The sequence below is a fragment of the Nuphar pumila genome, chromosome 7, assembly GCF_984573655.1.
Source record: "Nuphar pumila chromosome 7, dmNupPumi1.hap1.1, whole genome shotgun sequence".
Classification (NCBI taxonomy): Eukaryota; Viridiplantae; Streptophyta; class Magnoliopsida; order Nymphaeales; family Nymphaeaceae; genus Nuphar; species Nuphar pumila.
Genome location: NC_143255.1, coordinates 30,605,464 through 30,630,940, shown reverse-complemented (window position 1 = coordinate 30,630,940; position 25,477 = coordinate 30,605,464). Strand labels below are relative to the sequence as shown.

The following is a 25,477-nucleotide window of genomic DNA, read 5'->3' as shown; positions in this document are numbered from 1 at the left end:
ACAGAATACGAGCTCTCTAGATCAGGCCCAGACTGACCTGATATACTGGTAGACCCAATCCACCCAAAATGGGTCTCGATCAGGCTCGCCACCGGGTTGGAATACTCGGTCCGGTTCGGGTTACCAGTATTGTAAAGGGAGGTGGTGTGAGTTTTATGAAAACACTTTTTAAAATAATATTTTTAATTAAAATCAAGTGAAAGTCAAACACCAAAAAATATAAAAAAATGGCTCGCATGAGTGGTGGCATCCAGGTCAATCTCATGGAACGGAAAATACTTTGTATTCAACACACAATCTAGACTACTCTTTATTGCCTTAAAAAACAAAGATTAATTAAATAAAATAAACAAGAGAGTACTGCCCTTGCAGAGGGCTTAAACAAATAACAATAAAGTGCCTTATTACAACCCCAAATGAATTGAATTGAATAAAATAAATCATGTTCTAAAAATAAAAACAAAAGTGTCTTCAGTGCTTGAGGCTTGCAGTCCCTTCTTGATTGATTTGCTTCCCTTTGTCCTTCCCTTCTTTTGTTCCCTTAATAAAACATGTAGTGCATGTTTTCTTTTGCTCTCTGAGAGCTCCCTGAAGGCACTTTTGAGGGCTTGAAAGGAGCTCTGAGGGTACTTTGAGAGCACGAAAAGAGCCTCATCGCACGTCCAAACGCTTCTCTGCAAGAAACAAAAACAAGAAACAAAGCAGTACGAATTGATCTAAACAAAAATTTACTACTAATAACTAAAAAGAATTTGGCAAAGACAAGATTTGATCAAACTAAACTAAACTAAAATAAGAACTAACTATGAACAAACTAATGTAACAATCTAACACTAGAAGACAAAATAGCAAAACAACCTATTTAACTAATCAAAACTAATGTCTAACAAACTATTGATAACTAATTTAAGAAAGCAAAAAATTAACTAAACCTAATGATCAAGAACATAGGCAGCCGAACATGATATCTAACTACCTAATCAATCTAGCATCAACAAATAATAAAATTAACAACAACTAAAGCAAGAAAATTAATTAACAAACTAATGCTAATCAGCTCACAGGAATTAATTAAAACTAATTATTAAACCAAATGCAAGCTAACAAAACTAACCACGGATGCCCAAATAAATAAAAACTTGCACTATCTAATAACTAACACTCATACACATGGTTTACAAATATACTAAACAAAGCTTAAACTTAGTGAAATAAGCTACCTAATTTAATGACCTAAGTAAATAACTTACATAAAAGCAAGAATCGGCTGACCATTAAACAATTAATTAAACTGCTAGTGACAATGCAACCTTATTTTCTAACTAACTATCAGAGTGCATGGTGGAATAAAATAATAAAAAAGAGATATCAATAGCTGATAACCAAAACAAAAATTACACGCTATATTAAATCGTCTAAAACTAATTCTAAAAAAAAATGACAATTCATAAATATGATCTAATATCTAACTAAGCATTAAAAGTAATGATTTTGGAATTGGAATTTACACTAATTGATTAATAATAAAAATAACTAATGCTAGTCTATTGGCTGAATTAAAAGAAATATTAAATATTCCATTTAATGATTTCTAATTGAATCTAATAATTAACTAAAACTATGAAAGCAATAAAAAAAACTTCAAAAACATGGATTGAACACTAAATAAACTAACCTAATACTATCCTTAAACAAAAAGAATCAGATCTACTTAACGACAAAGTAAAATTTCAGAAAACGATGCAAGAACTAATCAACTAATAAAAAAAAACCTATTTATATGATCTAAAAGTAAAAACCGAATACAAGAAAACTTGTTGCAGACTATTCTAAACTGTATCTAATCCTAAACTAATCTAATCTAATCAAGAATCAAGAAAATACAAAATATAAAGCCTATATTAAAACCACAATCTACTTAAATCAAGATTTTTCAATGATTAAATCCTGGAAATGACTAAACTATCAAAACGAAATATATTTTTCTTTTCTTTTTATTTTTTCATGCAAGAAATTAAACTAAACTTGAACCATACACTCCCAATGTCCTTCGGATCACCAGGCACTACAGTGAAACAAAAAAGAGGGACACCACCGGTAGCTAGCTGGGATGTCAAACTCAAACTTGGCATGACTTATGTTACATCCTAATCATAAATGACTTTCAACCATCTATGGTTGTATAGAGTCTCATACTGTGTGAATATAAAACCCCAAGTCATATCTTAAGTTTATTACCTTAAACCTTACTTTGAAGCTCGTGTTTCATTCATTTTTCCATGAGTGCCATTATGAAATAATCACGATGGGTCTTATTCTCAATCTCAAAATTGTACTAGAGCTCACACTTTTTATTACATTAAGCATGCAACGAGGTAGAGTCTTTACATCATTAAATCCGGCGGCCCACTCTCAATGGTGGCTGCACTCTAGCCGCAAACCAGATAGCTCTTTTCACAAGTCGTTATTTCTAATATTTAAGGGGTTAAGGATACTAATCTCAATTTAAATTCAAACATGTCTAAACTCAAGGGACTAAAGGCTAATCACAATTTTCATTACAACGCATGTCATTCAGAGCGTATAACATATATATATGATCAAAAAATAATCTTTCTTTATAGTATGCATGATATATCAAGACCGGCATGTGTATACATTCATCTCATTTCAATTAACTCATGCATGATCATTCTATGCATATCATGCTCACACTCAAGAGATATATTTTTAAAATGCTAATATACGAAAAACAATGCTAACATGCAGCACAACATAATTTATTCATAACTAAGGCTACTTATAATATCCCTTACCTCGAATGTGAATGATGTACTCTAGTCGAGTCTCAAGTGACTCTAACAATAGAATATGATCATCACACAATCTTTTTCATATTAATACACATATATTATTTATATTTTAACAAAATGATCAAAATACTCTTTTCAAGGAAATCTGTCAGACCTTGATTTTTGTGCCCTTGGTTTGGTCAGAACCATAGGACATGAAGATTTCTCACTATGATACAAATTCAACGTGCCAAACCTTACTCAAATCTGAATTCAAAGTGCAAAATTATGCCCATTTTACTTAATTGGATATTAGGTACACATAGATAATTTAGTCATTTCAACTTTGTGATTTGACCTAACTCATCTTAAGTCAAAACAATATGAGTTTAGAATACTATGTTTACTGAACTTAGTCTAGACCCAACTAGGTTTGGGTTTAAACTCAATTGAATTGTCAAAAATCCATATTGGATTCACTTACTAACAATTGCAGATTCATCTCCTGTTTAGTGTAAATTGACTAGACCCAACTGTTCCAACTGGGTTCAGTTCTATCTTAGTAAGGGACAAATTGGACTTGTTCAGTTCTGTCCCAGTCAAGAACATACTGAATAAGATTCATTTCAGTTCCAAACTAGATCCATACTAAATTACAAACTCGATCGAGATTCAGTTCTGATCTGGATCAAGCACTGCCAAACTGAATCCAGACCTAATTTTGATATGGATCCAAAACTAATCCATCCAGCTATAGATTGGATTCTGATCCAGTTATATGTTGGATTTCGAATTAATTTAAATAATCTTGAATTGGATCCATTTTCAGTTCTGATCTGGATTCATGATTGATCCATCCAGCTCTATATTAGATCCAGACACAGTTCTGTTTGGATCTAATTCAACTAGAATCAGTCTAGGTAGCCCCGATCTGGTTCAGCTTAATCTAGACCTAAACAGGGAACCGAGAGCCTATCAAACTCGACTTGGTCAGAACTGGTTCAGTTGATCGAGTCGAGTTTGAGACTCGCTGACTACACTCGGTTTGGACTGAGTCGGTCTTAGCCAGACCCAACTCGGTTTGGGTTCACACCCAGATAGGTTCGATCAGACTGAGTCGATCAGGTTCAGTCTGGATCAGTTCGATCGAATGAGACTTTTTTTTTTTGGTTTGGGTCACACCAAACGGGATGAGACGAGGCGGGGCCCAATTTCTCTTTGGTCCACTATCATCCTTAAAGGTATTTTAGTTATTTTACTAACGACATGACAAAACGGGGGGAGGCAGGGCAAGACGGGGGGGGGGGTTGAGAGAAAGCGTGACTCTATCTCCACACAGGTTTTGATTTTAACCTTCATCCCTGTTTCATGTCCTCCATCCCCGATCCAAACGGAATGAGGCTGCCCCATTTTTTCTGGTTCACTGCCATTCCTATCGTTTGAATCATATAATATTGTTGGATATTAAAAAATATAATTTAGATATATTTTATACATATCTTACATGTATTTTATTTCTAATTTTATTTCTTTCAATTCTAAAGCAATGTATTTTTTTCTATACAAACAAGCATGGCTAGCTCATTATGAGTTCGAACTCGGCTCTGCTCACGAGAAGAATGAGTGAAGCCTGGACACTTTGAAGCTCGGCTCGTTTAGCTCGTTTATCAGACCTAGCCTCAATCTCGACCATTTTTTCGCATAGATGCAGGCTTGATCTTTACATGAACGAGAGTCACCAGCTTCTCCCAGAACACATAAAAGAAATTTTTTAAGAAAGAAATGAAAAAAAAATAAATCAAAGGCCCCCATTCTTCCCCTCCGGGCGTCTCAAAATCAGGAGCGCCCGCTCTATAAATACTCCACCCTTCCTCCTCCCACTCCTGTGCCTCTCGGCTCATTCTTTCTCTCGCTCTCTCTCTATATCTCTCGCCAGACCTCATTAAGAGATCTGAGGGCACACGTTCGAGGTAAGCTCCCTCGCTCGCTCTCTGCATCTCTCCCTCCTTCTACTGATTTGCTCGGTCGCAGTCTCCTCTCTTTTCTCCGATCCAAAGAGGAGGGAGGGTGGGGGCGATCACCATGTACAAAACCAGACTTCAGGAATTCTGCCAGAAGAATTCATGGAACCTCCCAAGGTACACGACCACCAAGGACGGTTCAGACCACAACCCTCGGTTCAAGTCCACCGTCCTCGTTGATGGCGTTGACTACGAGAGCCAGGCCTCCCACAGATCCTCCAAAGATGCTCAGAACGAAGCCGCCAAGGTGGCGTTCGAGTCCCTCACCAACGTCGGACCACCTTCCGTCAAAGGTAAGCCGATTCTGTCCTTCCCTAGTTGGTTTATGCCCAATTTGTTCTGCTTTTCGGAAACAGGGGGAAGGTGAGGGAGAAATGTGGGGGATCGGAATCCCATGGTGTACGCATTATTCCCTATTTTCTGAAATGGAATTTGTGGGGAAAGTCAATTCCTTTTCTGCAGAAAAGCGGTTGGAAGGAGGAGAGCAAAGAATCATTTTTCCTTTTTTTCAAAGATGATGGTTATTTTCTTATCGTGAAAAGAGGGCAAGAGCGCAATCTGGGTTCCGCAGGAGACGAAGATGGATTCTCCGGGGAATTTAGGAATTCCTTTTCCACTGAATCCAAACACTCGGACTGTACCTGAGATGACGAAAATGCCCCTGTGCTCAGTTGAAGAATTGCACTGATGATGGGTACCAAAGCACACTGTGAACTTGGATTGAATACCTGAATTGTATGTGACGAAAACGACCTTGTCATTGTTCCCCTTCGTCCTGCGAGATCTTGAACTCTGTTTGAGAAAATGTTGAAACCGTTCGATGAAATGATGCGTGTGGTGATTTTGAAATGACGATGATGCCCTCGTTCTGCTTCCTCTGCTGAGCGCGTGGTACGGCGAAGAGCTGAGAAGGTGATTGCTGTGGAGGTTGGGAGCACTGAATGACTTAAATGGCCTTCGTCATTTTCGCATTTCTTGCAAGCTTGTTCAGAAATTTGTTTGATTTATTAATCCGAGGTGAGGCAGTGGCATTGATTTGAGTAAGTTCTTTGTTTTTTTAGTTTTATGCTTTAGGATGCCACAAGCTTTAGGACATGAAATATGTAAGAATTATTTAAAGTAGAGGAATTTTGATTTAAGAATGATTAAAATAGGATGTATAATGATTTAATAACTTCGATTGTGAATGAGTGTAACACCTCAATCCGGAAGGTCTATAGACCAGGTCGGGTTGGTATTACTTCTCTGAGGAAAAGCATATTGAGTTCGCACAAAGAAAACATGACTAATTTTTTTCTTTAATAGATTCAAATTCTTTAAGAAGGTTCATCATTCTTAATATACACAAAAATTACATGAATATTGACAGAAAATAAAACTAACAAATATCTCTACTGCATAATTGAAGTAGTTGATTATGTCCTACCTTCGTTAGGGTATTTGAAGCCTACAATTATAATTATTCAAGAGGTGTGTCTACAACTTAGTAAATAATATTTATAAGCAATAAATGATTTTAGCTTACAACTGTAGTGGACTCTAAGCTCCTAATCTGAGTTTAGTTTTCAACACAGCAGACAAGGTTTGTATATTTTAAATTTCTTTTTTAAGTCTCTTAATCTAACGCTTACTCACAACAGATTATAGCACTAGGTCGGCTATACTGGTCATAGTTGTTTATGGGTGTAGCAACCCGTGTTACGCTTTCAGTGATCTTCGAATCACCAGGCACTGCAGTGAAACAACAAGGAGACCCCATCGGTAGTTAACCGAGAGGTCAAACTCAAACTTGGCATGGTTCATGCTACATACTAATCATAAATGACTTTCAACCATTTATGGTTGTCTAGAGTCCCAGATACTGTGTGAATATACAACCTTAAGTTTATTTCCTTGAACCTTACTCTGAAACTAGCGTTTCACTCGTTCTTTCATGAGTGTCATCGTAAAATAATCACGACGGGTCTTATTCTCAATCTCAAAATTGTACTAGGGCTCGTACTTTTTATCATATTAAGCATGCAACGAGTTAGAGTCTTTACATCGTTAAATCTGACGGTCCACTCTCTATGGTAGTTGCACCTTGGCCGCGAACCAGATAACCCTTTTCACAGTTTGTCACTTATGAGGTTTAAGTTGTTAAGCATACTAATATCAATTTAAATTAAAAAAACATGGTTAAACTCAAGGAACTCAAGGCTAATCACAATTTTCATTACAATGCATGTCATTCAGAGCGTATAACATATATATGTGGTCAAAAAACAATATTTCTTTACAGTATGCATGATATATCAAGATCGGCATGTGTATGCATTCATCTCATTGCAATTAACTCATGCATGATCATTCTATGTATATCATGTTCACACTCAAGAGATACATTTTTAAAATGCTAATATACAAAAAACAATGTTAACATGCAATGCAACATAATTTATTCACAACTATGGTTACTTATAATACCCCTTACCTCGAATGTGAATGTTGCACTCTAGTCGAGTCTCAAGTGGCTCTAACAATATAATTTGATCATCACACAATGTTATTCATATTAATACATATACATTATTTATATTTTAACAAAATCATCAAAATACTCTTCTAGAGGTGATCTGTCATACCTTGATTTTTGTGCCCCTCGTTTGGTCAGAACTATAGGACATGAAGATTTCTCTTTGTGATATGAATCCAACGCACCAAACCTTACTCAAATATGAGTTCGAGGTGCAAAGTTATGCTCATTTTACTTAATTTGATATTCTGTACGTACAAGAGTAATTTGGTCATTTCAACTTTTTGATTTGACCTACTTAGTATGAGTTTAGAATACTATGTTTACTGAACCTAGTCTAGACCCAACTAGGTTTGGGTTCAAACTCAATTGAATTATCAAAAATCCATAATAGATTCACTTACTAACAGCTGCAGATTCATTTCCAATTTAGCGTAACTAGACTAGACCCAACTGTTGTTAACTGGGTTCAGTTCTATCTTAGTCAGGGACAAACTGGACTTGTTTAGTTCTGTCCCAGTCAGGAACATATTGAACAAGCTCCAGTTCAGTTTCAAACTAAATTCATACTAAATTACAAGCTCGGTCGAGATTCAGTTCAGATCTGGATCAAGCACTGTCAGACTGAATCCTAACCTAGTTCCGATCTGGATCCATAACTGATCCATCCAGCTATAGACTGGATCCAGATCCAGTTATATGTTGGATTCAAAATTGATCCAAATAATCTTGAATTGGATCTAGATTCAGTTCTGATCTGGATTCAAGATTGATCCTTCTAGCTCTATACTAGATCCAGACCTAGTTCTGTTTGGATCTGGTTCAACTAGGATCGGTCTAGGTCAACTGGATCAAACTGGACCTAGGCCCGGTCTGGTCTAGTTTAATCCATACCCAAACAGGGAACCGAGAGCCTATCAGACCCGACTTGGTCCGGTTTGGTCAGAATCGGTTTGGTCGATCAAGACTTTTTTTTTTCTGGTTTGGTTTGGGTCGCATTCAAACCGACCCAAGACACGATAGACCCGACTCGATCTAGTCAGTTTTGCCGACTCTTGGGTTAGGGTTAAGGCGAAAGGGGCACAACCCCTTCCCGACCTCCACCCCCCCACCACAGAGGTTGCCGACAACCTCTCTCTCTCTCTTTGCAACAACATCGGCAGCTGTGACTGTCCGTTTTTTTTTCTGCCACATATCGGCAGTCACAACTGCCGACCTTCTAAAAAAAACAGAATTAAGGAAGGAAGAACAAGGGGAGGGCATACCTATCGGTGGTGGCTCTTTTTGGCAGCGTGGTCCGGTGACTCTCCTCCCGCTCTCTTTGTCACTCTCAAACTCTCTCTCGACTCCCTCTTTTGATGGACCAAGAAGTTCACCTCACGGTGGGTGAGGATAAACCTCACCCTTCCATCCGACAAGGCGGGGGTGGGGGGAGTGAGGTTTATCCTCACCCCCTTCCTGCGACGACCGGGAGAGACGGTTGGAGAACCATCTTCACCATTCGTTCAGGACTCTCTCTTTTTTTTTGTCAGGTGGGTTTCACAGTGTGTATGCGTGCACCCATGCATACACACATATATAGATATAGGATTAAAAGTTGCAACTTCCCTTTCTTTTTTTGGGTCCAGGCGACTCCATGGTGATCTACATGTTTTTAGTGGGAACTAGCTTTTGAATCACCAGAATTTGACCTGTGTACAGGTTTTTCCAGCAATGCAAAAATCAACAGTTCTAAATTCCCCAATGTTTCCTATCTCAAAAAACATGTTTTCTCTTGGAAAAGACATCATCCAAGGGTTGTTTCCCACTAAATTGAGCATGCTGAACACATCTACAAGGTTAGATTGAGTCAAAACAACTTGCATCGTGAGATTTCATAGAATGCATTTACAATTATATAATTATAATTATAAGTTGATTTTTTTTACAATCGGGCCTATGTCATATAGGTGTGTGTGCAACATGGGTGCTTTTTTTTGAGATGCAAGCTGGGGTTAGGCGGACCCCTACCAGAACAACAGCCGCCCTATGTGGCAGAGGGATTCGATTTTGGGCCTTCAGCTTGACACAGGACACCTCTTACAACATGGATACCACCTCTGTGGTGCAACATGGGTGCTTTGTGTTAAAATGTAAAACTGTACATATATGTATATATAATAATATTATATTATTATATATATATATAAATACATTTTTAATTTCTTTCTTTTCTGTATTTTTTTTCCTTTATTTTTATTTTTTGTCTTTATGTCATCTAGTTCAGTTTGAACTAGAATGACTGTTGCTAGTCAAGTCCTGTCCAGACTTGACTAGCAATAGAGCTGTTGGACTGACACATTCCAACAGCTCTAAATAGAGCTGTTGGACTGTGCCCAACAGCTCTATTGAGTCCTCTTTCAGCTGTGTATATAAAGGGGTGCAGCCCCTCTTGTATTTCACTCCAATGCTTCTTAAGCAATTGGTTTTTCATATCAATAAAGAATACATTTTTATTTTTATTTTGTTTCCAGTTATACCCTTTTTAAGGGTTATGCTTTAGTGTCATTCTTGACACTTGCGCTTGTTAATCAAAGCTCGTGTTTCGAAGATCCCCATTTCATTTCATGGTATCAGAGCCGCGGAAGTACTAAATCTTGAGGAAAAGCTGCCTCGGTTTCCGTGCCCGTTTGCAAAAGTGTTCGCCACTTGAAGAGAAGTGTTTTATCACTTCATTGGAGAAGATTTCACATCTTGTTGTATTGTTTTTTTTTTTTCTTTCTTTCTCATTTTCCTTCTTGTTTCTCTTCTATCCCTATTCTTTCTCTCCTTGTAATCGATGGATGACAATGATAAAGTCACCATCATGCCTATGAAATTAAGCGATACGAACTATGTAACATGGGCTTCAATCATGAAGCACCATATATGGGGAAAAGGCTTATGGGGGATTGTGGATGGTTCCGATTCGGAACCTAAGCTATCTCTTACTAAAAAGGAGGGTGATAAAGACGTCCCTCTATCAGAAGAAGAGAAAATCAAGGCTATTGCCTCATACGAGAAGAAATGGAAAGAATGGAGAATATCTCATGCGAAGATAATGTCATGGCTTATCAATAGCGTTGACATTAAAAAATGCTCAAGTCTTGCCAAATTTGATCATGCCGATAAGGCATGGGAATACCTTAAGAATATGTATTCCCTTAAAGATATTGCACACGTGTGCAACCTCCAAGAAAAAGTTCGAATGATGACACAAGGAGACAAAACTATTCGTGAATATTACAATGGGTTGTCCGAACTTTTGGAAGAACTTTCCCTTTTAGAACCAAAGTGGCATTGTGCCGAAGACATCGAGCTTCGTCAGAAACAACTCGATGTTGAACATTTTTACCAGTTTATCACTGGATTAAGGCCGGAATTTGAAACCACTAAATCGGCCCTATTTCACCGGGGAAAAATTCCTTCTATTGTTGAAACTATTGAAGAGTTAACAATGGAAGAAAATCGTCTCCGGAAAGGTTCTTTAAAAATTGAAGATGATTCCGTTTTAGCCGTGTCTAGACCAGGGAATCATGTTCGATCATATAGGCCTCCTCACTTTAACCGACAAAATGGTGACTATGATAAGAAGAAAGTTATTTGTCATCACTGTCATGAACCGGGACACTACAGGCCACAATGTCCCAAACTTAAGGAGCTGAGAGAAAAAAGAGCTACAATTGCTGGATCGGAACCTAAAGATCAGGATGCACCAGTTTCCCTGGCCCAACTAATGGAGATCCTTCAGCCTCTCATCAAAGGTGCCTCTTCCTCATCTGAAGCTTCAACCGGCGCAGCAGCCTCATCTTTTTCTGATTTAGGTAAAATTTCTTGGCTTCTTGACTCTGGTGCATCTTTTCATATGACCCCAAATAATCAAAGTCTATCCAAATGTGTTAAAAATAAAACAAGTGTGTCAAAGGTCTTTACTGCTAATGGGACTTCTCTTGAAATAGAAGGAATAGGAGATTTTGAAAAAATTTATAAAACAAAAAATTTTTTTATTCCAGAAATTAGACATGTTCCCAAATTAAATTTAAATCTTTTATCTGTATCTCAAATTTCTGATTATGGGTGTAATATTTCTTTTTCTTCTCATGGTTGTTGGGTACAGGATCGCCAGTCAGGCAAGCTGATTGGGGAAGGCCATAGAGAAGGAGGACTCTATTACATGGATTTTTTGGAAATGCCGAAGAAAGCTTTTTGTTATAATATTCAAAAAATAGAGTTGGAACTGTGGCATAAGAGACTTGGTCACCCACATATAGCCAAAATCCAACATTTTCCAAATCTAGGGAAATTTTGTAACTCTGAATCATTTGATTGTAAAGATTGTATTCTCGGCAAAATGAAAAGATTACCATTTCAGAACAGAACCTTTTTCTCTTCAAGACCACTTGAATTAATACACTCGGATGTTTGGGGTCCTGCACCAGTAATTTCTAAAGGAGGATTTGTTTACTATGTTATTTTTGTCGATGATTTCTCCCGACATACGTGGATGTACTTTCTCAAACATAAGTCTGAAGTATTTTCATACTTTCAAACTTTTCATAATATGGTTAAAAACAAATTTCAAAATGATATTACTATTTTTCGCACAGATTCAAGGGGAGAGTTTTTATCCACAGATTTTCAAAATTATCTTAAATTGCATGGCATCACACACCAAAGATCTTGTCCTTATACACCTCAACAAAATGGACTGGCAGAACGAAAACATCGCCATATTATAGAAACCACTAGAACTTTATTAATAGCAAATCAAGTCCCTAAAGACTTTTGGGCAGAAGCTGCCTTAACTGCCACCTATCTCATTAATAGGATGCCATCTTCTTCGTTACAAAATATCACTCCCATTGAAAAACTTATGAACATTTCTCCAGACTACTCTAGATTAAGAATATTTGGGTGCAAATGTTTCATATTTACTGACAAAAATGATAAACTTTCCCCTCGTGCGATTCCTTGTGCCTTTTTAGGATATGCTGAAAACCAGAAAGGTTATAGATGTTTTGACTTCAAAAATAATAAACTATATGTGTCTAGAAATGTTTCCTTTCTTGAAAAGGAGAGCTTCTTTGATTTTAGAAAATTAAAAGACGTCACTGAGTACTCCTTTTTGCTAGATCTAACATCAACATCTGATGAATATGACCTTGATTGTAACTTTGATGATGATCCAAGAATTATTGATCTTAATGTTGAAAATGAAGAAGTTCATAGAGATACTAGTATTCAATATTCCAGGCGACAAGAGTCTAATACTCCATGTGCACTTGAGAAATATTCTAACATTCCAACTAGACAATCATCCCGAATCTCGAGGCCTCCAGAAAAGTTTGTATCATACGAGTCTTTCTCACCCACATATAGGGCAGTTATTGCATTAATTCACTCATATGAAAAACCATCCACATATTTTCAAGCAAAAAATGATATCAAATGGATAGAAGCCATGAAAGTTGAATTAGATGCACTTGAAAAGGCTTCTACATGGAATATTCAAGATCTTCCTCCAGGGAAGAAAACTATAGGATGTCGATGGGTTTATAAAATTAAAACCAAGAGTGATGGTACTCTTGAAAGATATAAAGCCCGTTTAGTAGCCAAAGGTTATGCCCAAGAATATGGGATTGATTATGAAGAAACCTTTGCTCCGGTGGCTCGTATGACTACTGTCCGAACCTTAATTGCCTTAGCTTCTATCAAAAAATGGTCTATTTTTCAAATGGATGTCAAAAATGCTTTTTTAAATGGAAAGCTAGTTGAAGAAGTATATATGGAACCCCCTCCTGGTCTAAGTATTCCTAAGGGTAAAGTCCTTCGCTTAGAAAAAGCTCTTTATGGACTTAAACAAGCACCAAAAGCTTGGTATGATAGGTTTAGTCGTGTTATGATTGATATTGGTTTTCAATTCTGTTTAACTGACACTGCTTTGTTTATTAAGAATTCTGATGCAGGGATCATTGTGCTTCTTCTCTATGTGGATGATATGATCATCACCGGAAGCGATAAACAGGGAGTTGAAACAATCAAAACACTTCTTAAATCTCATTTTGAAATGACTGATTTGGGCTTGTTGAGATATTTTTTAGGCATTGAAGTTGCTTATTCTCCTAGAGGATATTTATTATCTCAGACTAAATTTGCTTTTGATATTGTTTTCAGGTCTGGTATTACTGATGATAAGAAAGTTGACACTCCAGAAGTTGTTAATGTTAAAATGAAGATTGATGATGGAGAACTTCTTGCAGACCCTACTCCTTACAGACAGCTTGTCGGGGCACTTTCCTATCTATCCATTACCAGACCAGATATAGCACATGTTCATACAGCAAGTCAATTTCAACATGCTCCTACTTCTGTTCATATGGGAGCAGTCATGCGTATTATCAGATACATCAAGTCCTCTCTTTCACGAGGACTTTTCTTATCTTCCTCCTCTTCTCTTGATTTAATTGCATATACTGATGCTGATTGGGGAGGTGATCCCAATAACAGACACTCAACCACTGGCTTTTGTGTCTTTTTAGGGGAATCATTAATCTCGTGGAGGTGTAAAAAGCAGCAGAAGGTATCTCTCTCATCCACCGAAGCTGAATACAGAGCCATGGCAACCACGACCATGGAAGTAGTTTGGCTCCGACGACTGCTTGCTGACATGGGAGTTGAAGCAACAAAGGCTTCACAAATGTGTTGTGACAACAAAAGTGCGATCTACATTGCCAGTAACAGAACATTCCACGAACGCACCAAACACATCGAAATGGATTGTCACTACGTCAGAGAGGAATATCTACACGGGATAATTGATCTGCCATATGTCACTTCAGAATATCAGTTAGCAGACCTCTTTACAAAGCCTCTCGCTGCTCCCCGATTTCACTTTCTCTTAGACAAACTTTCGCTCATTGTACCGTAAGTTTAAGGGGGAGTGTTAAAATGTACATATATGTATATATAATAATATTATATTATTATATATATATATAAATACATTTTTAATTTCTTTCTTTTCTGTATTTTTTTTCCTTTATTTTTATTTTTTGTCTTTATGTCATCTAGTTCAGTTTGAACTAGAATGACTGTTGCTAGTCAAGTCCTGTCCAGACTTGACTAGCAATAGAGCTGTTGGACTGACACATTCCAACAGCTCTAAATAGAGCTGTTGGACTGTGCCCAACAGCTCTATTGAGTCCTCTTTCAGCTGTGTATATAAAGGGGTGCAGCCCCTCTTGTATTTCACTCCAATGCTTCTTAAGCAATTGGTTTTTCATATCAATAAAGAATACATTTTTATTTTTATTTTGTTTCCAGTTATACCCTTTTTAAGGGTTATGCTTTAGTGTCATTCTTGACACTTGCGCTTGTTAATCAAAGCTCGTGTTTCGAAGATCCCCATTTCATTTCACTTTGGAGGTGCATAAGCGCCCATGTTACATCGGCATGTGTCATATAGGTGTGTGTGCCACATGGGTGCTTTGGAGGTGCACAAGCACCCATATTACGACAGCATGTTCTAAATGAGCCTGATCAAGCTTCACTGGCCTAGGTTCAGGGCAAGCTGCCCACTCCCAATCCAGCTTAGGTATGAGCCAGATCAAGATTCACGATCAGAGGTTCATGGCAAGCTGAAGACATACCTGAGCAAAGTTAGGTTGAGCCTGAGTGAGCCAATTTTGGACAGGCCTAGATCTTTGAGCTTGTCAACTCGCCCTAGGCTATGTCACACGGACTCGGCTAGGGAGGCGCCGCACCCGAGTCGACACGCCCCGACACGGGTGCGGCTTCGGACTCGGCCTGGACTCGGTCAACGCCGAGTCGGACTCGGTCAACGAGTCGAGGCCGAGTCCGTCCACTTTTTGGACTCGGTCAACTTTGACCGAGTCCAAAATTGTCCATTTTTATAGCAAAAAACAAAAAAAAATGATCGTTTTATATAGTTTTTAAAATATATATATATAGCATGAAAAAAGCTAATTATCATTTAATTCTCTCTCTCATAAGCCCCATAAAAAAATTATTCTTAAATATTATCATCTAATTCTCTCTCTCAATCTTAAAAGCTAATAAATTCTCATCCACGAGTACCAACACTTTTCATCCACCGAGTTCTATCTCTTATAAAGGCTAATAAATTCTCATCCACGAGTACCAACATTTTTCATCCACCGAGAACATTTAATTCTCTCTCTTTTTCAAATCTAGCTTTGAAAAATTAAAAGCTTTTAATGCTTTTAATTAATGTTATAATTTTAGCAAAAGATGTTTAATGCATTTGCCAGAACATGCTTTTAGTTAATGCTTTTAATTAATACCTTGATGATGTTTTATTCCCATGGTAGCTAAGACTCAGCCGAGTCAATGATAAACTCAGCCAAGTTTGGTTCTAACCCAGTTATACTACTATTTTAACTCAGTTAATTGAGGATCTGAGACAACTCGGAAGAGTCACTAGCCGAGTGTCCAAAATTTATATAGATATATGCACACACAGGATATATTATTATATATATATATTTTTAAAAAAAATATTTATATATATAGCCGAGTCCCCGTGTCCAAAATTTTTAAAATTGTGCCGCACCCGCACCCGCACCCATGTGACATATATTAGTAAAATGCGTTATTGGAAACTTTTGTTTGTATTCTAACAAATCAATTACAGTAAATCAGTAACCACTTTTTATGTTAAGAAAAAAATACAAAGAACGCTGAAGCTGTCAGAAGCTCCTTAAGAATAAAAAAGTTATCGCATGGATACTTAGGGGTGGTAAAACCACTGCAAAGAATCTGTAAAATGTGCTAAAGTTTTTCCAGGAAGTGATTGACTTTCATAGGTGTACACAAGGCTCTTCCACTGTTGTTCAGTGCCTATGGTATGCCTGAAGGTGCACATTTCTTAAACTGTGGTTTTGAGTGTCTGGAAATCGTTTGAACATGAATTCTGGATGTGAAGGCCCCTCTTACTATGGCCATATGAAAAACATTTCCCTGAATTTATCTGGTTATGTTACATGAATTTGCTCGATATCATTTCATGTAGGTGACCTTAAAAAAAATTATAGCATGGATTATCCACTGCAAAACTGTGGTTTTGAGTGTCTGGAAACCGTTTGAACATGAATTCTGGATTTGAAGGCCCCTCTTACTATGGCCATATGAAAAACATTTCCCTGAATTTAGCTAGTTATGTTACATGAATTTGCCTGATCACATCTCCAATGTTTTAGTGCCTGCGGCAGTAGTAAACATTTCAAAGTTTATCATAAATTGATCTTGTCTATCATTATAAGTTGTGTAGCATAAATTGATCATTACCTACCGTTTTCTTACAATTGTTTCATCAGTTCCAGTCTTTGTTACAATCTGGATTGTTTAAGGGCCTTTCTTTACATGCCTCAAATCATTTTCCTACTCTGTTTGAGGCATAAAAAATAGAGCTGCTCTAAAGTGGGTAATTCATTAATTATAAGTTGTGGTAGCACGTTTCATTTTCTGATGATTTATGGACTTGCTTTACCTGGCTTGAGTCCTTGGAGGGCCTTTTATCTTGTCTTGGAGTTGTGGTACTTCTGCTGCTCCATCTTAGGATAGAAAAGATGTACTATTTATGTCTTTTATTACTCTATCATTTCCTTTCTTTTTTTCTTGTCAGACCAATTCTTGTTCGATTTTAATTTTCCTCTCTAGTTTATTTCAGGACAGTGTTATTAAAAATGTGCCTCGCCTCAAGGCGAGGGGCTTTATGCCTTGAGGCGCAAGGATAAGGCGTAAAAGCCCCGAGGCGTGCGCCTCATAGGCCTATTGGTGCACGCCTCGAGGCGAGGCACGCCTCAAGATGAGGCACGCACACCTTGAAATTTTGGTCAAATGAGGGGTCAAAGCCCTCATTTGACCAAAAATTAGGGTTTAAAAAAGGCCCCCCGACCCTATATCTGTTTTCACGCAGTCTCTCTCTCTCTCTCGTATTTTTCTCACAAAGTCTCTCTCGTCTCTCACACTCAGTCTCTCTCTTTCTCTCGTCTCTCACACACAGTCTCTCTCTTTCTCTCGTCTCTCACACACAGTCTCTCTCTTTCTCTCGTCTCTCACACGCAGTCTCTCTCTCTCTCTCTCTCTCTCGTCTCTCACACACAGTCTCTCTCTCTCACACACACAGTCTCTCTCTCGGCCACGCATGCTTCTTCATTTAGGGTAATGCTCCTTCCCTCTTCATTTACAAAATTTCTTTTCTGTTATTTTTCTGTCATTTAGATATGAAAGAAATTTGTATATATTTTTCTTTTCTGTTATTTTTCTGTGTGAAATAACAGTCTGCAGTTCGATTGAGTTCTACTCTCCTTTAGCGTTAAATTTTGGGCTGGTATACAACATGAAATAGATAGAATTTATGTTGTACAACATGCATTGTATATACATTTATATGTATGTGTATGTGTATGTGTGTCTATGTGTGTGCATGCGTGCATGTTTGTATTGGCAGCTACTGATTATGTTAAAAACTCGGTATAACATAATGATTATTTGTGAATGTCTGAGTTGCTAGTTTGGCCTTGCTGTTGGTCATAATGTTTATTCTTAAAACTGGTAAGAACAACATTAGTGGTTGATTTTTACTATATGTTGTTTCTAAATTATTTTTGTTGTTTTCTTATCTTGCTAAGTATGCTTGACACCTTATTTTCTTATAATTTTAATTGTGGCTTTAATGTTACTAATCTTCAAGCCATTGTATTGATGCCTCTTTACTCAAAGACCACTGCTTGTATTTTGCATGTCTCATAGTAGAAAACAGAATTAGATTGAATTTCAGATCTGTGTATTGCAGGTCACATAGTAGAAAATAGAATTGTTGCATTAATGTTACTTTTACATGTTAATCTCATATTTTTCAGTATTTATTTGAGATTTTTTATTTCTTGTTGGTTGTTGCTTCATCAATAAAGCATTTTTTATTTATTTGTAATTTTAGATATTTTTTATAGTTTTTTTAAGTTTTCAAAATTTTTTTTTGAGGCTTACGCTTTACGCCTCACATCAGATTTTGGTGGAGCACCTCGCTATGCCTCAACGCTTTTCACAACACTGTTTCAGGACATACGGACGCTGTTCAAACAGCTACCCACACTCATGGAGAAACAAGCAAACAAAATAGTGGCAAACGGGATGCTGCTTCTCCACAGTCTGGGCATGTATCACTTACTTCAATAGATTTTTCAAGTCTGCAAATCAAAGATTTTCCATTGGAAGGACGATCACTGAATGAAATATGTAAGAACTCATATGCAAAGGAGGGAACTCAGGGAGACCCACCAAGTTTAGCGGAAAATAATGCAAAAGAGGGAACCCTGGGAGACACACCAAGTTTAGTGGAAAGTAATGAAGTGATGGTGTCAGGTTGCTCTCTCTCTCTCTCTCTCTCTCTCTCTATGCACACACACACACACAGTCAAGTGTGTGTGTGTGCTTCAAATCTGTATAACCCCATGTTTTGTTATAATTTAATTATTATCTGAACACCTTATTTTTTATTCCTGGAACTGTTTATGAATATCTTCTCTTTATGGATGCCTTTATCTTGTAGAACAAATTCAAAGTTGGTTTAGAAGTGGGGCCAAATTAGATCTGCATGTTGGCATGTTATTATCTCCATGGCTTAGAAGTTCCGATCTTTGCTTGATCCTATCTGACCCATCCATATGATGACTCTTCAGCTTATATTGGGTGCATTGTTTTACTTCACAAACATATCTTGTTAGATGATGGGATCATGCATTTTATTGTTTAGTTATAATATGTTGTACCCACTTAAAATTGTTTCCTGTTGTGATGTTCAGTTACAACAGTTTGCAGTGTATGATATAAAGACTACTTGAGAGTGGCATCTTTTGGAGGTATTATATGATGTTTACCATGTAATATAGTAGCAATAATTTTAAATTTTTTTTTTTGCCTAATATCCTATGAACTCCAGAGTCATGTTTCAGAATATAATCCATTGAACTATTACCTTATTTAGTTGCATTTTTTCAGAATTGTCTATGCATGCTTTCAGCAAGCAGTATGAATCATATTTCACTTTTTTCCTTGGTCGAGTTACAGGATAGCAAAATGTTAGGTAAATTGTCTCCATATATCATCAAATATGATCATACTGTTGTAGTATACATGCAATAGATAAAATATCATGATGAACTAAGAGTACTTCTATCAATCTTCTTTTGACCATTAAGGTGTATGTCTTTGCTATTGTTTTTATTATTATCTTTTTAATTTCAAATATTGGTTGGTTTACGATCAATAAAGGCATGTTTTCCAACTGATCATTATGGAGTAATTTGAGCTAGTTGAGCTAGCCTTGCTATTAGGATTCCCAGGATCAGTGTGCTTGAGGCAATGGAAACGTGTTCAACTTTGATGTTCACAGCTAATGAGGCAATCGGGAATTCTTTCAAAATTGTGAAATTAATTTTGAAGATGCTTATTTTAATGGTCAACTGGAGGCAGGAAGGGAGAATGCAGTGGGCTGAGTAGGTCACAGAACCTATATTATCCTGAGTTTTTGCCTTCCTAAGATATAGCTGAGACTGATATAGTGCCTATTACTTGCATTTTTTTCGAAATGTAATTGTAACATAAACATGGTTCACGATGAAATTTAGTGGAACTTATTACTTTTGACTCCTGGTGTGCTGTTTCCATAAATGCATTCAATGATCATGTTCATGCTGCTGGGGCATAAATTGTCATAATATTTCACCAGGCATTTTGGTGGTCATCGTTTCCCTGATTGAGACACCTTTATGCTATACTAATATGATGATGTTTCTCTATTATAGTTATCAATGTATATTCTTTTCTCATTTAACCTTGTTTTTGTTTTCCTGTTGTTCTTTTCATTCCAAATAATTTTTCTGGCAGAGTTGCATCTTGTTTACAAAAGCTGCCTTCAAGAGTTTGTTCAAAGAAGAAAGTGGAATTCGCCTGTATATTCTCATATTCGAGAAGGTCCATCTCATATCCCTCGTTTTAAGGCCACTGTGACTCTGGAAGGAAAAAGTTTTGAGAGTGCAGATTTTTTCAGTACACTGCGTGAAGCAGAGCATTCTGCTGCAAAAGCTGCCCTTGCATCATTAGATGATGGAGTTACTGAGGTAGATGTTCAGGAGAGGAATCTGAATTATGTTGCATTTTAGGTAAGGGGATATTATTTTTCTTTGGTTTGGTGAGAGCTGACTGAGCAATCTCTATTCTGCAGGAAATATCAGTTTCTTTCAAGAATCTCCTGCAGGAACTTACTCAGAAAAAAGGCCAGCTTCTGCCAGCATACACCACAATAAAATCTGGTGCATCTCACTTGCCAACGTTTGAATCAACTGTTGAGATAGATGGTGAAGTTTTTTCTGGAGAACAAGCAACAACCAAAAGGGAGGCAGAAGCAAATGCGGCAAAAGTTGCTTGGACTACTCTCAAAGAACGTATGCTTTCTGCCTTTTCATGTTCTTCCAACACTTTGTCGTGTAAATTTGGAAGAAACATATATTTTGTGAGGATTATCTTTGATTTTATCCATTTCAAGGGTTGCCTATCTCTTGATTTTAGTTAAAGTTCCTTACTTTTGCAGGAGGATCAACCAATATCTTTTCAAGCGTGCCCTCAGGTTCTGAAATAAAAGTGGCTGCTGCTGTTTGTTCTTTTGCTGTGAACCTGTTCTCTAATGAAAATGGTCTTTTGCCCAAAGCTGGTGCTGGTGCTGGTGCTTCTGCCGTGAGCCTGCTCTCTAATGAAAACTGTCTTGAGCCAAAGTCACCTTTAACTTGCCACACTGGAGCTGAAGAGAGTACCACAGTTATGAATGGTGAGAGTTTGTAAACCCCATTGTGGATAAACCCATTTAAAGCTTCCCATTTCATGCAGTTGGCCAGATCTAGCCTGGTGGCAGATTCTAATTTCTGGTTTCATGATCGTGTGCTATTCTGAAACCTTATGCTGATGGCTTTCTAGGTGAACATCTGGGCACTTCTAGTGACATCTCAGACAAAGGCATATCTCATTCTGAGCCAGACCAAGAATCTGCAATCTCATGCTCCTATGCTGCTGACATATATGCATATTTGCATAAACAATTCATTTCTGATAGCTCTTCAACTGTTGGCAGCAGATCATCTGTACCCGCTTCAAAGCATTCACAGCTTGCTTCTACTAGTTCTTCCAGCAAGGCCATCTTGAACAATTCAGGACTGCTAGGATCTAACTGTTTCAATACTGGATCAAGTAGTACTCCTAAACAACAAAACAAAGTGGTTGTGTTCCCGCGTTTGCCAAACATGGCACTACCTCTAGGTGTGAAAAAATTACAGTTCAGCGACGAGAAGTGGGTGGCGGTGACAAGGTCTGATTCTGGCTACGGTGCCTATTGAGATGGATTCATAGTTTCCTTTTAGCCTACTTTGTTTTGTTGCTTCATAAGTAGGTTGGGGGTGAACGAAGCCTCAACCTTAATATCCTTATAGAAGCTAAACGCCTACCTTTTAAAGAAATTGCTCGGATCATAGCCTGAGTTACTTTATATATCACCTAACTCTACTTAACACTGCATAAGACACATCTAACATTTTCCTTAAATTATTTAATGCCCTCTCTCTCTTATACCCTCAAACGAGCACGCCCCCCCCCCCCCCCCCCCCCCCCCCCCCCCCCCCCCACCCACCCACCCACACACACAACTATTGAGCTAGAAATCATAGATACTAGCTGTATCAACTCAATCTAACTACATGGATGTGCTCAGCATGGTTTGTTTGCTAAGCATCAAGCTCTGAATCGTGTTTTTCTGATGTAAAACTAAGTCTTTTTGAGTTATCATGGTTTAGCTAGCTCATTATGGGCTGCTGATTTTTGAGTCCTTTTAAAATCCTGCTTAGTTTTCATAATCATGTGATTCAAAATAAGTTTTCACCTAAACAAATCATGTAGATCACATCTGTTACATTTGATTTACAAAAAATTGGAAAATTTTGAAGTGTGATTTTACCTCAATAGTTCTGTTCCTGAATTTGTACTATATATATATATATATATATATTTGTAGGTACCAATGCCCTTTTTTCTTCTTTTGGTAGTTTTTAATAAAACTAACCTTACATATTTATCTAAAGGTTTTTCTTAGTGAGAATCAACTCTTAGATTGTTCTATTATGGCAGTTAGGCAGGTTTTTGTAAGGCTTCAAAAATCATGACTTGCAATGTTTAATACTTTCTAGGGTGCTTGGATCAAAACATCCAGCTCCATAGGGGTCTAGAGGCATTTGAACCTGTGTGTGTGTGTGTGTGAAACCCGTATCATCACATACACATTTTGTCCCATACATGATGATATGGGTTACTCTCTCTTTATATATCACTGTCACTAATGTCGTCAATATTTTGAAAATATCATGATATTATCAGCTATTTCAAAGGTAACCGATAATATCTATCATGATATTTTTTTTAAAATTTATTTTTTTTTATTTTAAGTTTGCATTTCCTATTTTTTTGTTTTTTCAATTTTAAAACCTTTAAAACACGTTTCTTCATATTTTTGAAATAACAATAATGCAAAACTTATTATTTTCTTAGCTTTTTTGTTGTTATTTATATTTTTAAAATTTTTAAACTTCCAAGATTTTTTTGAGATTTATCAACTTTTGAAATTACTCTCTTTATATATCACTGTCACTAATATCGTTGATATTTTGAAAATATCATGATATTATCAGCTATTTCAAAGGTAACCGATAATATCTATCATGATATTTTTTAAAAAATTTATTATTTTTTGTTTTAAGTTTGCATTTCCTGTTTTTTTTTGTTTTTTTCAATTTTAAAACCTTTAAAACATGTTTCTTTATATTTTTGAAATAACAATAATGCAAAACTTATTATTTTCTTAGTTTTTTTGTTGTTATTTATATTTTTAAAATTTTAAACTTCCAAGATTTTTTTGAGATTTATCAACTTTTGAAAATATCTCCGAAAAATACCCGAGAAATTACCTTAACTGTACGGGTGACAATGCTATGTATATAAAGGGAGAGGGAGAGAGAGAGCAATAATTTCATACTCAAGTCAACAGCCGCTTCTCTCACTCAATCTGCCACCCTAGATGCGTTCACCATTGTTTTTTTGTTAGTGATAATGTGTTGGATCATATATTTTTGAAATAAAATAATTTTTTTTTGAAATTGTGAAATTCTGACACAGATTAGTTGCTGATTTTTGTAGCCCTTAAAAATCCTTCTTGTACATAATCCAAATTATCTTTGATAGGCTTAAAATTTATGTTACTAAACAAACCATGTAGATCATATGTTTTGGGTTTTTGTCATCCAAAAGATGGTCTAAGATGGCTGCCATAGGGGCAAACCAAAACCTGGTGCGGGTAGAGAATGAAAACTTTTAAAAAGTACTGAATTCAGCAACTCAAGAAAAAAATTTATAAAGTGAGGTCATATATAGTTGGCGTTGACATGCAGATATCACAACCCAAAGATCGGGTCCTATAATTTTAAGCCAAATCATAAGTACAAACTTTAGTATGCCAAGCTGGAAACACATAACACTTTATTTAGATTTAAAGGGGCAGTTGCTGAAATGTAACATGATACTGGCACAAGCACCAGCACCTGCACATGCATTTCAGTAAAAGCAGGTAGTCAGCAGCAACACAATGTGTGAATAAACATCGAAAGAAAATCAACACCAAAGGAGAAGAAAATCACATCCAAATCTAAAAGCTGTTGCAATGCTTTTCATGTATGAGAATTAGCTAATTTTCTTCCATTTGTAACTAAAATTTGCATTGGCAAGGCAAGAAATCCAGAAAAAACAGGCAGATGCCATACAAAGGAATAAGTTAGAACACAAAAAAGCAGAATTACAAAGTATAACAGCTTAAGAAATATTCCTTCCAACGTGACCCGCTATAATGACACATACTGAGGCAGAGTCCATCTACCACAAAGCATTGATATTTTCCTGCATCAAATACGTTTATCCAACTTTCAGTTTACCAGCAAATTACAACTTGTTTCTTGATAGAAAATTTAGACACCTTTCTTCCACAAACTTGACAAGTAGCTATTTGGTGCAACCTTAATTCAAAACAGGTCTCTTACACCACTAGTTTGTTGGATATGCATTATTTTTTAGTGAACTTCTATATGACACCTACACTGCTAATTTGACATGACATGGGCATTGTTTTCATTGCAATTGGTGGTTCATGCCAAATCACCATTTTTCCAATCTCTTCTCTATTGCAGGCATTGCTTATCCATCATCGCCTTAATTCAATGAATTATTCCTTCCATCTTAAGAGAACAATAAACTAAAAATTGTCACTGAATAGTGTTGATCCTCCTAGGCGGGATTTGTAAGAGACCAACTAATCCTGAACTGTCTTCTATCAAACTTGATTTCATAATTTATTTTACCTCAGTAGTAACGGGGCTTTTGGATGCATCCACTGAAATGATACCAAATTTCCCAGCTTATCACACTTTTGTGGATAATTGGGCATCGAAACAGCCCTTGTGCATTGCTGCAAATAGTTGATGGGAAAACCTCATTTTTTCCCATCTCAAGAAGTTTAGCTTATGAGAATTGGCCTTTTGAGAGCCTTACATGACAAACTGACGGATATGAAACTCTAGTGCAGAATAGGAAATAACTCTCTTACACCAAAATTTTCTTTCAACAGTAAAATTGTGACCTATTCTCAATGCATTTCTCATCAACATTAAAGCACATATAATTGTGACGTATTCTTAATGCATTTCAAATTTTCTTTTTTCTCAAAAAAAAAAAAATCTCTTACACCAAATATTTCCTCATTTTTTGTGAAAACGCCGGAGCAGCTGAGCTACATCACTCGAAAGGGAGCCTGGCGCGATGCCGACAGGACGCTTGTTACAAACCAATGGTATCCTGGAAAACCGATGAAGCTGGAAGTTAATACGGTGGTACCCACTTGGATAAGCCTCCCAGAAATGCCGGTTGAGCTCTGGTCGATGGACATTTTCTCAGGCGTTGCGAGGGGCACTGGGAGGTACCCTTGCTGAAACTGATCGCTTTACCCG

General features: G+C 36.9%; 1 protein-coding gene across 2 annotated transcripts; it reads left to right on the top strand.

The window, feature by feature from the left end:
* The first annotated feature begins 4,639 nt into the window (after positions 1 to 4,639).
* On the top strand, positions 4,640 to 21,901 carry LOC149831738 (uncharacterized). Of its 2 annotated transcripts, XM_090012196.1 has the most exons (7): positions 4,640 to 4,762; positions 4,824 to 5,106; positions 18,450 to 18,752; positions 20,277 to 20,509; positions 20,614 to 20,833; positions 20,980 to 21,213; positions 21,360 to 21,901. In XM_090012196.1, the coding sequence occupies exons 2-7, from the start codon at positions 4,875 to 4,877 to the stop codon at positions 21,773 to 21,775; spliced, it is 1,638 nt and encodes a 545-aa protein (XP_089868322.1). In that variant the 5' UTR covers positions 4,640 to 4,762; positions 4,824 to 4,874; the 3' UTR covers positions 21,776 to 21,901. The 2 variants fall into 2 exon arrangements, with proteins under 2 accessions (XP_089868322.1, XP_089868323.1); XM_090012197.1 differs by lacking the exons at positions 4,640 to 4,762; positions 4,824 to 5,106 and adding an exon at positions 5,199 to 5,830.
* The last annotated feature ends 3,576 nt before the right edge of the window (positions 21,902 to 25,477 follow it).